The sequence below is a fragment of the Felis catus genome, chromosome F1 (assembly GCF_018350175.1).
Source record: "Felis catus isolate Fca126 chromosome F1, F.catus_Fca126_mat1.0, whole genome shotgun sequence".
NCBI classification, from domain to species: Eukaryota; Metazoa; Chordata; class Mammalia; order Carnivora; family Felidae; genus Felis; species Felis catus.
Window position 1 is genome coordinate 66,917,180 of NC_058384.1, and position 13,618 is coordinate 66,930,797.

Consider the following 13,618-nt stretch of genomic DNA (forward strand, 5'->3'; position numbering starts at 1 on the left):
CTGCCCCTTCCCCACTCACTCTCTGTCTGCCTCTCTCTCTCAAAAAAATAAAATAAATAAACATTTTAAAAATTAAAAAAAAAGAAATAAAAAAACAGAATTTTACATTTATCCCTATTAAATGTCACCTGGTCCATTTTTTTCTCTCTCCTGTCAACATCTTTCAGTTCTTGCATAATCTGTAGATTCAACAAACGCAGCTTCCATGCTTTCATCCTGGTCTTTCACAAAAACGTGTGACAGTCAAGACCAAGGACAGAGCTCTGAGCGGCGGCCCATGGAGCCTTCCCCACTTTTCTGACATCTCTGGGGATGGCCACTGAACTGTGTGTCTGCCCACTGTGGTATCATGTGGCCCACGTGTCCTGGGCCCGGGCATAGAGCGAGTGCAGCCGAAGGCCTCCCAAAAATCCGGTTAATCCAACGCAACCCCAGGGGGAGGAGAGGCGGCCACGTGGCTCTGCTTGTGCCCATTAAGCACCTGCTGGCCTCCACGAAGGGCCTTCTTTTCCCCAACTTGTCATTGCTTCAGGGATCGGTTATCTGTTTAGATTCTGCTGAGCATTGCTGTAGCTCTGCTAGGCTGTGCTTGCCCCTACCTCCTCCTGCCTCAGGAAAATCAGTACCACACTCTTCGCCAGCATTCTAGAGCATCGCTGCTCCCCACGACCCCCAAACTCACCAAGAGTGTTCATGGGAGAGTTTGCTCCAGTGTAACGGCGCTCATGGTGACGGCCCTCCCAGACCTCCCCACACGTGGTCTTGTTTGAGCTTCAGAACAAACTTAGGGGAATGGATACATAGTAACCTCCTTTACCAAGCAGGTAAACTGAGGGTGCTTAGAGAAGTTATGTGGCTTGCCCAAGGTCCTTTAGCCAGAAAGTAACAAAAGTCAGACCCTGCGCTCTCTGCATGGCACAGTGTCAAATGTCTCCCACCTGGGTGAGAGTGCCAGGGCCTGTCCACCCCACTGCCACCCACCCCATCCCTCCAGGGGGATCATCAAGGACCCCAGGGGATCACGAGTAGGCGGCATCTCTCCCGGCAGCCAGGGTCTGAAAGGGGACAGACCGGAAGTTAGCTCTGCTGGACACAGCCCTTGGGAGCCGCCATCCCAAGCCAGACAGCGGGCTTTGTGAGGTCATGTGAGAATGGAGAAGCCTCAGCCTCGGTCTGCACTGACTCAGTTCCTCTGTTCCCCATCCCTCCCGGGCCAATTCCAAAGCGCAGTCGGCCTGGGGACAGGGGTGGGGTATTGGTGGCATGGCCTTCTGGTCACTGACCCTGTTCCTCCGCCCACCCAGAAGCCCTCTCCATTCTCGGTGCTCCCCCCGCTCTCTGGCTCCTCCAGGGCTGGGGCGGGGTGCTGACACATAGCAGGTACTCGGTGCATACTTCGTAGCCTAAGTTGGATTTCCGTGAGCGGAAGATCCCCAAGTCTCCCCTGTTGACCCTGCCTCCCTTTACATACTGCACATCTTACTTGCCCCTCACTACCCAGCCCCAGGACCCCCCCCTCCAGAAGGCCCGCCCAAGTGCTCCCACCCCAGTGAGCTCTCCGCTTCCAGAACTGCAGAACCCTCAAGGGAACGTTTTGAGGATGCAGAGACGGTCAGTAACATGTTGGAACGGGATCTAGCACATTACAAAGGCTGAGTGAATTGGGGCTGCTTGTGAAAAAGAGCGGCCCCTTCCGGGCCTGATCTGTTCGCCACCAGGGGGCACCGTCTGCCCAAAAACCCCCTGACACGGCGCCGGGGGGGGGGGGGGGGGGGGAGCAGGATGGGGCGCCCCGTCCGGAGCACGGGGATGGGGGGGCTCCGCCCCCCCCGAAAAGTGGGTCTGCGAACCTCAGGTCACCCGGAAGAGCGGTAGGAAGGCCGGAGGTGAGTCACGGGGCGCGCACCTTTCTCCGGACCTCTCGGTTTCCCGGGGTGTGAGCACGTGCCGTGCAGTGTCCCTCTGTCGTCTGTCTGCGTCTCAGCAGGGTGAGCACTTGCTACCTGAAGGGCAGGGACACGTCCGGCAGCCCCGTGGACTCCCACCACTGCCCCCATCGTATGGCTGAAGAAACCGAGCCTCCGAGGAGCGCAAGAAGCGGTGCCCCTCCTGAGACGCGCCCCGCCGCCGCCCCGGGCCCCGGGCCCCCCTTCCACGGGCCCCGTTCTGCGCACAGTCCGCTTTTATGGGGCTATGACCCTTCCTCGCGGCCTCCTCCCTCAGAAGGCCACCGCGTGGCGTCTCTCCCCGCGACTCCAGCACGGCGGGGCGGGGCGCAGGGACGCGGGCCGCCCCGCTTCCCGAACTCCAGGGGTTAAGGCCCGGGTCCCGCCCCCTTTCCCGCCAGCCCGGCGGGAGTATGAATAGCCCCGTTCCCTCCGCGGACGTCCAGTCGCCGGGCTGCTCCTCGCCCCGCCCCGTCATTGTCCCCGCCGGACTCCCTTTCCCGTCCGTCCCCCGTCCGTCCTCGGAGCTCTGAGAGTCGCTGGCTTCCCCCGCCGCCCCGCGTCTCTCCACCGTCGGCGGGCCAGCCTTGCGAGCAAGATGGAGGGCTGCCTGGGGGAGGAATCTTTCCAGATGTGGGAGCTCAACCGGCGCCTGGAGGCCTACGTGGCGCGGGTCAAGGCGCTGGAGGAGCAGAACGAGCTGCTCGGCGCGGAGCTCGGGGGCCTCCGGGCGCAGACCGGGGACGCCTCGTGGAGGGCCCGCGCCGACGACGAGCTGGCGGCCCTGCGGGCGCTCGTCGACCGGCGCTGGCGCGAGAAGCACGCGGCCGAGGTGGCGCGCGACAACCTGGCGGAGGAGGCGGAGGGCGTGGCGGCCCGGTGCCAGCAGCAGCGGCGGGCGCGGGAGCGGGCGGCGGCCGAGGCGGCCCGCAGCCGGCGCGAGGCCGAGGCCGAGAAGGGCGCCCGGGCGCGGCTGAGCTCGCGGGCGGCGGAGCTGGAGCGGGAGCTGGAGGCCGTGTGCGCGGCGCACGAGCAGGAGCGCGCCGCCCTGAGCGCCCGGCCCCGCGCCCCCCGCCGCCCCGCCGCGCCCCGCGGGCCCCCCGCGCCGGCCCCCGAGCTGCACGAGCTGGCGCGGCGGCTGGGCGAGGCGTGGCGCGGGGCGGTGCGCGGCTACCAGGAGCGCGTGGCGCTCATGGAGGCGTCGCTGGGCCAGGCCCGCGAGCGCCTGGGCCGCGCCGTGCAGGGCGCCCGCGAGGGCCGCCTGGAGCTGCGGCAGCTGCGGGCGGAGCGCGGCGGCCTCCGGGAGCGCCGGGCCGCGCTGGAGCACAGGTTGGAGGGCCGCTGGCAGGAGCGGCTGCGGGCCACCGAGCAGTTCCAGGTGACCGCGGGGTGCGGGCGAGCGGGGCGGGCCCCCGGGGGGGCCGGCAGGGGGGCCGTGGGGGGGGTGGCCCGGGGACGGCAGCGGGGAGCGGGGGCGGAGGTGCTGCGGGGGCCGCTTCTCAGGGAGGCCGACCTGGTGCCGGAGGCCCTTGACTTTCCCAACTTTGTCTAGAGGAGGGCGGGAACGGCGGGGGTTCGGGGCCCTGTCACAGCGCCACCACCCCCCCCCCCCCGCCTCCCGGGAGGGCAGCGGGGCGCAGGAAGCTCGCGGTGGCCTCCTCCTCACCGTCCGGACGGTCCCCGGGCCTCTCCCTCGGAAGATGCGCACGACACCGCTACCCGCCCCCGCCCGCGCCCCCGCAGCGCGGAGTCAGCGGGTCTGGCCACTGCCCTCCTCCCTCCGACACGGGGGGCGGGCGGGTCAGGGGCCCTGGGTGTGCGGCCACCAGCCCTTCTCCCGTGTCTAGGCTTCTCAGCTCCCCTCGCACATTCCAGAGGCCTGGGACAGCTGCGCCCCCTCGCACGGTGCGATGGGACCAGCAGCTGAGAAAACAGCCTCCTGCCTGGGCCAGACAGAGGTCCCCCCCTCCCCCGCCCCGTCTCTCTGAGAAGAAAGATTCCAGAACTTGTGGGAAGCGGAGGTGGGGGGGCTGGTGTGAGGACCAGGAGACCGTGATTGGGAACGGCGGTTGGCCTCCAGCCCTGCGGGGCCCCAAGCCTCTTGATGAATGGTTTTTCCTTCTGCTTCCGCTTCCACTCCCCCCCCTCCCCTCTGTAACCCATCTCCTCTCCTCCTTCCCCTCCCCTTTACCGCGGGAGAGGGGCAAGAGGGGCCACCGTCCTCCTCTTGGGAGGGATTCGGGCGGCCCGGGCGGAATCCGCTCTCCAGAGAAGTCAGGCAGGGGGCCGGAGGCCCGGCCGCCCAGGGGGCTGCAGGTTGGACGGCAACCGCCCCTTCACCGGCTGCCTCTGGCTTGTCCTGCAGCTGGCTGTGGAGGCCCTGGAGCAGGAGAAGGAGAGCCTGCAGAGCCAGATTGCCCAGGTCCTCGAAGGTCGGCAGCAGCTGGCACACCTCAAGATGTCCCTCAGCCTGGAGGTGGCCACATACAGGTATGGGTGGACCCGCCCGCCCAGGCGCACGCGCGCGCGCGCACACACACACACACACACACACACAACACACCCGCGCCCGAGGCAGAGACTCCCCCCCCACCAAGGGGCTCAGGGCCATGGGTGCTGGTAACTGTGCTACCACTAGATTCTGATTCTAGACTGATCCCTGCCGTACCAGGCTGTGTCCCCCCTGAGCCTACCTGCTCCCCCGTGGTCCAGACCATAGAAGCATCCAGTGCCAGGAAACCCCTCAAGGAGAGGTGATGTTGCCGAGGGGGATGGCCTCAGGAGAGACAGCTGGACATGTGTGGGGCATCTCCATCCAGACCCTCCCCCAAGGGGCTGAAAAGCCCAGTCCCTGTGTGTGTGCTCATGCAGAGGGGGTGATGTCCCCGGGCAGCCCCAGAAAGGAGGAATTGCAGGTGTGGGGGGGCGGGGTGGCACTGACTCGCCACCTGACCTGGGCCTCTGTCTCCCTGTCTGGAGATGGGACATGGGCCGGGTGACATCCAAGGCCCCTTCCACACTGACTCCCCCTCAAGCCCCAGGGCCCTGGCCCTGCCTAGCCCTTCTGCTGATCACATTTCCTGTTGGCTCCAGAAAGGCTGACACCGAGGAAGGGCTGGTCCTGGCTCTGTGGCCTTGGGCAAAGCCACAGTCTCTTCTGGGAAACTGGTCTGCTGGGCCGAGGACCCAGTGATGAGCCCGAGGAAGGGGCTTTGCCACGGAGGGGGGGGGGGGCCAGGGCTAGACACGCTATGAGGACAATGCCCCCAGAATTCACAGGCCAACAAAATCAGGGGGCCTGGGACAGGTTCAGGAGGGCAGGGGAGGCAGGGCCCAGAGAGGGAAGGCCAGTGAGGGTCTTGGGACGGGGAAGAGAGTGTTGTATGGCCACGGAGCCCAGAGCCCAGAGAGCAGGACAGAGGTGTGACCATGGCAGTCACTCATCAGACTCAGAGCCCTTGAAGAAGAGTAGAGAGAGAGTAGATGTTCAGCATAGCTTCCCCCTCCCCTATCAGCCCCCTCCTCCTCATTCCCCGTGGGGCACTGAGGCAGGGTCATGGACACAAAGACCTCTGTTGCCCTGAAAGGCTTGGGATCCAGAGCGCTTAGAGATCCCAGGATGAGGGCCTTGACCCCCAATCAAACCACTGAGGGGAAGGTCTGGGCAGGCTTAGCCACTGGTTTTTGAAGCATGAAAAGGATTTAGAGAGAGAGCGCAGAATTCATTTGCTTTTGTCTGTGAGCAGCTTTGGGGGCCCTGGGGGAGAAGGAGGGAGCCTATATCCCATGGGAACGGCCTGAGAATTCCCATTTCCCCCAGGAAGCCCCCTACTCAGACCCTCCAGAAGGCACTGCGGACAAAGGCAGCAATTAGCATGAGAATCGGCCCCACAGGGAGGATGAGATCACTGGCCTGGGTGTGTGTGTGTGTGTGTGTGTGTGTGTGTGTGTACATACTGTGGGAATCTGCTTGTGTCTGTGAGTCTAGCCCTGTGTCCCAAATAAGCGTGTGGTGCCGTGTGAACCAAGTGTGTGATATCTGCGGGTCTGTGTCCGTGTGCTTTCACGTGTACAGCCAAGTATAGCCCCGCGTGTGGCTTTTGTGTGACAGCGGTGACAATGGAGAGGAAGCCTGCGGGGCCAGGGACCGCAAGCTTAGCCGAGTTCTCTGGGGCTGGCTTGCCTGCAGGCCTTTGGGCAGAGGAGGACTGACTGACTTTTCCTCCCTCATCCCCAGGACCCTCCTAGAGGCTGAGAACTCCCGGCTGCAGACCCCCGGCAGTGGTTCCAAGGCTTCCCTCAGCTTCCAGGGTAAGAGGGGGGGGCCAGATTCCCCCAGACTCTCCCCTTCTTTGCTCTTTAAACCCCGGAGCCATTCCTCTCCTGGGAGGCAGGTCTAGGTCTTGACTCCTTGGCCTCATCAGCCGGGTGTGTACTCTCAGCTCCACTAGCCAGTGGAAGGTGGGGGCAGGGCTCACGGCACTCTTGCTGGAAGTGGGGGCCCCTGCCCGTACCTACTGACCCTGTTTCTTGCCCTCTGCCTTTCCAGACCCTAAGCTGGAGCTGCATTTCTCTGGGACGCCAGAGGGCCGGCATCTGGGACCTTTGCTCTCTGCCCTGAGCCCTACTCCCCTCTCCTCGCCCTTGCCTGACACCCTGGAGACACCTGTGCCAGGCTTTCTGAAGAGCCAAGAATTCCTCCAGGCCCGTACCCCAACCTTGGCCAGCACCCCCATCCCGCCCACACTTCTGGCTCCCTGCGCTGTTACAGATGCAGAGATCAAAACCCAGGATGCCCCCCTCTCCCTGCTCCGGCCGCAGCTTGGGAGGCAGTGGGCTCCAGAGGCCATATGGGCTAAAGCCAAGGAGGCCATCCCTACCAGCGTCCTGCCAGGACCAGAGGAACCCGGGGGTGAGCAACAAGAGGCCAGTACAGGCCAGTCCCCTGAGGATCATACCTCCTCAGCCCCACCCCTCAACCCTGACCGCCCTAGTTTAGAGGCCAAAGGCGGAGAACCCAATGGGTCTGGGATGTCCAGCAGATTCCAGGGGGAAGGTGAAGGGCAAATTGGGGGGCTGGCAGAGAAAGAAACAGCCATAGAGGTCAAAATGGTGAACGGTCTGCAGCAGGAAACATGGCAAGAAGATGGGGGTCTGAACACGAAGAAAATCCAGGACTCCCAGGGTCCTTTGGAGAAAGAAACTCTGAAGTCTCTGGAAGAGGAAATTCAAGGGCCACTGATGTCTCCGGAAGAACAGACCCACGAGACACTGAGATCTCTAGAGAAGGAGAATCCAGAGTCTCTGCGGTCTTCGGAAGAAGAGAGTCTAGACACATCAAAAGGTCTAGAAGAGGAGAATCAAGAGCTATTGATGTCTTTAGAAGAAAAGGATGCAGATGTAGCGAGACCTCAAGAAAAAGAGACTCTAGAGCTACTTAAGCCTGTAGGAAGCGAGGACTCACAGACATTGCAATCTCTAGAAAAGGAGGATCAAGAACCAATGAGGTCTCTTGAAGGTACTCTAGAGACGTTTTTATATCCAGAGAAGGAAAGTCAAGAATTAGTGAGGTCTCGAGAAGAGAACTTTGAGTCAACGAGAGATCTAGAAAAGGAGAGCCAAGAGCCACTGAGAACTCTAGAAGATGGGGATCGAGAGAACTTGAGACGACAAGAAAGAGAGAACCAGGAGTTTCTGAACTCTCCAGAAGATGAGAAGCACAAGACCTTGAGAACTCTAGAAAAAGAGAACCAGGAACCACTGAGGTCTCTGGAAGAAGAAGACCAGGACACAGGGAGACCTCTAGAAAAAGAGAACCAAGAACCAGTGAAGTCTCCAGAAGATGAGAACCAGGAGACAATGAGACCACTAGAAACAGAGAACCAGAGGTCCTTGAGGTCTTTAGAAGAAGAGGACCAGGAGACAATGAAGCCTCTAGAAACAGAGAACCAAGAGCCAGTGTGGTCTCTAGAAGAAGACCAGGCAACATTGAGACTTCTAGAAACAGAGAACCAGAGGTCCTTGAGGTCTTTAGAAGAAGAGGACCAGGAGACAATGAAGCCTCTAGAAACAGAGAACCAAGAGCCAGTGTGGTCTCTAGAAGAAGACCAGGCAACATTGAGACTTCTAGAAACAGAGAACCAGAGGTCCTTGAGGTCTTTAGAAGAAGAGGACCAGGAGACAATGAAGCCTCTAGAAACAGAGAACCAAGAGCCAGTGTGGTCTCTAGAAGAAGACCAGGCAACATTGAGACTTCTAGAAACAGAGAACCAGAGGTCCTTGAGGTCTTTAGAAGAAGAGGACCAGGAGACAATGAAGCCTCTAGAAACAGAGAACCAGGAGCCAGTGGAGTCTTCAGAAGAAGACCAGGCAACACCGAGACTTCTAGAAAAGGTGAAACTAGAACCACTAAAGTCTCTTGGAAAAGACCAGGAGATATTTCGACCTCTTGAAAAAGAGAATCAACAGTTATTAAGATTCCTAGGAGAAGAGAGTGCAGAGGTGATGAGATCTCCGGAAACAGAGAATTTAGAATCACTCCAGTCAGCAAGAGAAGACTTGGGAATATTGCAGTCTCTAGGAACTCGAGAGCCCCTGTGGTCTCCAGGAGAAGTGAATCAGGAGACAATGAAACCTCTAGAAAGGGGAAGTCAAGAACCACTGGAGTCGGTAGAAGAGAACCAGGAGACATTGAGGCTCCTAGAACAGGAGAACCAGGAGTCCCGGAGATCTCCAGGAGAGTGGGGCCTAGAAAATTCGAGACCTCCAGAAGGGAGAGGTCAGGAGAGTCAAAGGTGCCTGATGGAGGAAGAGACCCGGAGCAGACGAGGAATCAGGAGTCCCCGGGGTCTTTGAAAGAGGAAAGGCAGGAGTCCCCGCTGTCTGCCCGACGCCAGGGGAGGGGAGAGAGAGTGGCGGACCAGGAACTGGATCAGGAAACGCCCCCCAGCCGGGCCGCAGGGGGCAAGGAGGCCGAGGCAGAGCTGGACGTGAGGGAGTGGGGTGGCCTCCCCGGCAAGTCCGCAGGGCACGGAGAACTGCAGCTGGCAGCCGCAAGGGAGGTCTGGAGCGCAGGGGAGGGGCGCCCAGGGGGCCCTGAGCCCGAGGAGCAGAGGGTCCCGGTTGAGGGAGCCAGGGGGGAGGGAGGCCCCGAGGGCTTCCAGGACCCTGCAGGGCAGCCAGAGCAAGCGGGGGGCCCGGGCCTCCGAGCTCCCCAGGGAATGTCGGAGGGGAGAGACCTGGTGTTGGAAGGTGGAGAGGAGGCCCCCAGGGGTGGCCAGGTCTCAGAGGTCGCCTCGACGGCTGTGGGTGAGGCTGCTGCGGGCAGCCAGCAGGGACCAGAGCGGGAGATGGTGGTGCCACCCGTGGGTGAGGAAGGTTTGGAGGCAGAGAAGAGGCAGGGCTTGGAAGAACCCCAAAAGGACCCAGACGAGGCAGCTGCTCTGAAACCAGAGCTTTCCAGCCCAGCAGGGAGGAGCATAGACCTCCTGGAGCCTCCCAGGGGCTGGGAGGAGTCGGAGCCCGAGGCCCCCTGGGGGGCAGAGGGGGCGTTCCCTGCCGAGACCCTGTGCCGCGCTCTCGGCGGAAGTGGTACCCCTCAGCCCGGGCCCCAGGGGCCCGAGGACGCAGGGGAAGAGGCAGTGTTAGAGCCCGCGTCGCTGCCCAAGCCGTCGGAGCCCCGGTCGCCCACCCCAATCCCTGGAGATGCCCCTGGGCCCCAGCCCCTGGCCGTGGGGAGCCAGGAGGCTGGCTGGGGGCTGGAGGGCCGAGCGGAGGCTCTGGGAGGGGTGGAGGGGGAGCCAGAGGAGCTGGGTTCTGAGGGGAGCCCCGAGGATCTCCAGGAGGAGGGGGAGGAGAACCGAGAGGACAGCGAGGCTGATGAGCTTGGGGAGACTCTTCCTGACTCCACTCCCCTGGGCCTCTATCTCAGGTCCCCCGCCTCCCCCAAGTGGGACCTGCTTGGGGAGCAGAGGCCCCCCCCTCAAGGGGAGACCAGAAAGGAAGGCTGGGATCCTTCTGTGCTGGCCTCTGAAGAGTGTGGGGCCCAGCCAGGGGAAGAGGAGGAGGGGGAGGAGGAGGGGGAGGAGGGGAGGAGGGAGGAGGAATGCGGTCAGGACTCTGACTTGTCGGAGGAATTTGAGGATCTGGAGGCTGAGGGTTCTCTCCTCCCTGGGGTCCCCGGGGAGGCTGTGGAGCCTCCAGGCCAGAGGCCTCAGATGCTGCTGGAGCCTGCAGCCTGGGAAGGGGATGGGGAGTCTGATGGGTTTGCAGATGAGGAAGAGAGTGGGGAGGAGGGCGAGGAAGACACAGAGGAAGGAGAGGGGAGGGAGCCAGGGGCTGGCCTGTGGGGCCCAGGGCCCTCTGTCAGCACCCTCCGCGCTCTGAGTGGCCCTCAGAGAGGGACCCTCCCGGGCTCTGAGACCGTGGATGTCAGCGTTCCCTGGGACGACCGCTCGCGAGGCATAACAGCCGATGCCGGTGAGGAGTCCCAGGACAGCACCGAGCCCGAGCCCTCGGGCTCAGAGGAAGAGTCTGACCCTGCTCCCTTGGAGAGGGAGGACCCAGTCCCTGGCCCTCTGGAGAGCCACTGTGGGATGGGAGACACGGGCCTGGGGGTAGGGGACACTCTTGGGGTCAATGGCCAGGTCCCCAGCTTGAAGGAGGAGTTAGAGCATGTGAATGGGGGGGTGGTAAATGGGCTGGAGCAGTCAGAGGGAGGAGGGCAGGGAGAACCAGGGGGCCCCGAGGGGGACCAGAGGAGCCCCTTGGAGGACGAGGAGGAGGGGGGTGCCCTGAAGACTCCTTGGGCAGGACCTTCTCTTCACCTGGGCCCAGGCCAGTTCCTGAAGTTCGGTCAGAGGGAAGGAGACGTGGAGTCTTGGTCCTCGGGCGAGGACTAGAGTGAGACCCCTCTCCCCTCACTGAGGACTTGGTGGGGTGGGGGTGGGGGCCCCGAGCCCCCTCCCTGCTCAGAGGCAGCACCCTTAAGTTATGATCTCTTGACCTGTGGTTTCTGTCCCGGAGGCCTGACTGGCCAGGACGAAACAAGGGGTGGCACAGTGAGACGCTCCAAGAACAGAGGCCCCCAGACCCTGCGAAGGGGCCACCCCGCCGGCACTGTCCCTCGAGGCTTAAGCCAGCTGAACCACTGTAGGACTAGGCCCTTTCCTGACGCCCCCTTTCTCCCCCTCCTGCCGGTGGGGGAGGGCTCCTCCCAGGAGAGGGGGCTGTGGCACCCTTCACCGTGATGTGCCCCCTCATCGCACCTTCTTGGGGTGTCTGGCCACCCGTGAGGGTGTGTTCCCATGTCCTGACCCCCTGTGTTCCTGCCCCCTCGTGTCTGGCTCATCCCCGCCTGAATAAAGTCATGCTTCCACCTACCAAGTCTGGACGCCTCCTTCCCTAATTTGGGGGGTCCGCAGGGCGGGCAGAGGAGGCCCGAGTGACTGGGGGAGGAAGCAGGGAGTGCTAGTGCCGGGCCCGGCCACCCTCTGAGGACAGGAGGAGCTGGATGACCTCGTGGGACCAGGGGACTGCCGGGCGGCAGTCCGGGTGACCCCAGGGCTGGCAGAAGCCAGGCCCATCATCATCTCTACCCACAGCACTGATGACAGGGGATTAGGCCCAGGGCCGCCCCACCTTGTGCACCCCCCACCCCCACCCCGGCCCCTCGGTGCCGCCAGTATAATGAGCCCCTTGCGTCCAAACCCAAACAGTTGTCTGGCCTGTGATGTCTCCTCCGAGTGGCCGGGTCAGAGCAGGATGGGGGAACAGGAGTCCCGCTCTGCCTCAGTCTGGCTGCATGGCCTCTGGCCAGTGTTTGACCTCTCTGAGCCTCAGATTCAGCCACACGGTGAGGGGCGCCGGGCTGGGGGGCAGGAGGAGGCTGGGGGGAGCGGGAGCCGCAGTTTAGATCTTCCCCGGGACTTGCCTCTTGAAGAGCGATGCTGATGTGAGGGAGGGGTGGGCCAGCAGGTGCGAAGGACCCAGGGGGCAATGCTGTCAGCTGGGGTTTGGCCTGGGGTCCTCCCCACCCCCACCCATGGCTTCTCCCTGCCCCCATCTCTCTTCCCAGGAGTCCTCTGGGTCCCTGTGTGAGGCGGAGGGAGACGAGGGGTTCCTGGATGAGATGGGGCCCTGGAGCCTGGATGCCCAGATAGAGAGCAGGCCCGGCCCAGGCCGTCCCTCTAAGCGTCCCCGGTGGGGGCGGGGGTGGGGCTGCCCAACTAGTGTTCCACATTTGGAGGCAAGCCCAGGTCCCGGAGCGGGGTCTTCCCCTCCCCAGGTCCAAGGCCAAGGGCAGGGGCACAATGAGAGGGGAAGTCCCAGCCCCGCTGGCCCCCACCCAGGACCTCTGGCCAAGGAGGGGTAGACAGGAGGCGCCCTGATAGAATCGTACTGTCTGCTTCTCTGCACACGCCTCCTTCTCCGCTTGGGAGTCTCTGTCTCGGGGCCCCAGGCCCCCGTGTCACACACACCCCTGCCCGTGGGTTCAGGATCTTGGGTGTCCCCACCCTTCTGGCCAAGCCCCCTCTCTCCTTCCTGTACCCACTGCTGACAAGGCCTTGTCTGACCCTGCCGGGCATCCAGGCCAGTAAGGCCGACTCCCTGCCCCTCCGAAGGGGACAGAGGAGCCCTGTGCTTGATTTCCCCAGGCCCTCGGGCACCACCGCCTGGGCGAGGGGCCAAGGACAGAGGCCACGCCAAACAGTCCTTCCCTGTCCCCGGTGCCCATCCTGCCCGCTGACACTGAGATCCCTGGTCCCCAACAGAGCTACCCACACGGTCCTAAATGGGGGTGGGAGTGGGGAAGGATGCGAGTTAGAAGTGAGGACCTTCCTAAAGGGGGTACGGGGGTACGTAGCGGGAGGCGTGTTCTCTTTGGAAATGGCACTTGTGTCTATGCAGCAGACAAACGAGGGTTAGACAGTAGGAGGGACACTCCTGGTGGGGATAACAGCTGTGAGTGTCACTTTTCAATAAATATTTGCGGAGCATCTACGTGCTGTGCCCCACGCAGATCCTGGGAACCCAGGGTTCCTCGCTCCCTTCTAATTGGACGAGGGCTTCTGAGTGGAAGTCATGTTTGAAAACACGATTAGGAGGCTGTGGGAGCACAGAGCAGGGGACCTCACCTGATCTGGGCTGAGGGAGTATGGGGACAGGTGGAGGGGGAAGCCTGCCCCAAGAACCTGGAGCTGGCCAGTGGGGGGAGGACGTGGAGGAGGAGGAGGAGGAGGATGGAAAGGATCTTAGAGGGAACAGCATGTGCAAAATCCTGGGGCAAGATGACAGAGTCTGGGCATGAGGAGCAGAAGGAAGGTGTGTGTGGCTGGAGGTGGAGAATGAGGGGGAAGAAGGCTCACAGTGAGACTAAAGAGTCTGAGTCACTGGGCCCAGGCCTCACCAGGCGGCCAGAAAGTACACGCTTCTTCCTGGGGGAACGAGGAGACTCTGAAGGGCTTGGGGTCATCAGGTTGGGCATGACCAGGTTTGCATTTTCAAATGCTGCTGATGGGTGGATAGGAGGGTGCAGGAGTGCTCCAGGGAGACTGCTGCAGTGGTCTGGGAGGGGCACTGGTGGCGGTGGGCACGACGAGGGTGTACAAAGGGAAGCAGGTGACCTGATGTGGGGGATGGGGGCTGATGTGGCCGCAGAGGCTCCCAGGGTT

General features: G+C 62.5%; 1 protein-coding gene across 1 annotated transcript; it reads left to right on the plus strand.

The window, feature by feature from the left end:
• The first annotated feature begins 2,375 nt into the window (after positions 1-2,375).
• NES (nestin) lies at positions 2,376-11,326 on the plus strand. Its single transcript, XM_045048569.1, is given in 5 exon segments — positions 2,376-3,324; positions 4,312-4,436; positions 6,184-6,257; positions 6,496-8,769; positions 8,772-11,326. Coding segments are annotated over 5 exon segments (5,328 nt in total). The 5' UTR covers positions 2,376-2,544; the 3' UTR covers positions 10,847-11,326.
• Positions 11,327-13,618: the final 2,292 nt, after the last annotated feature.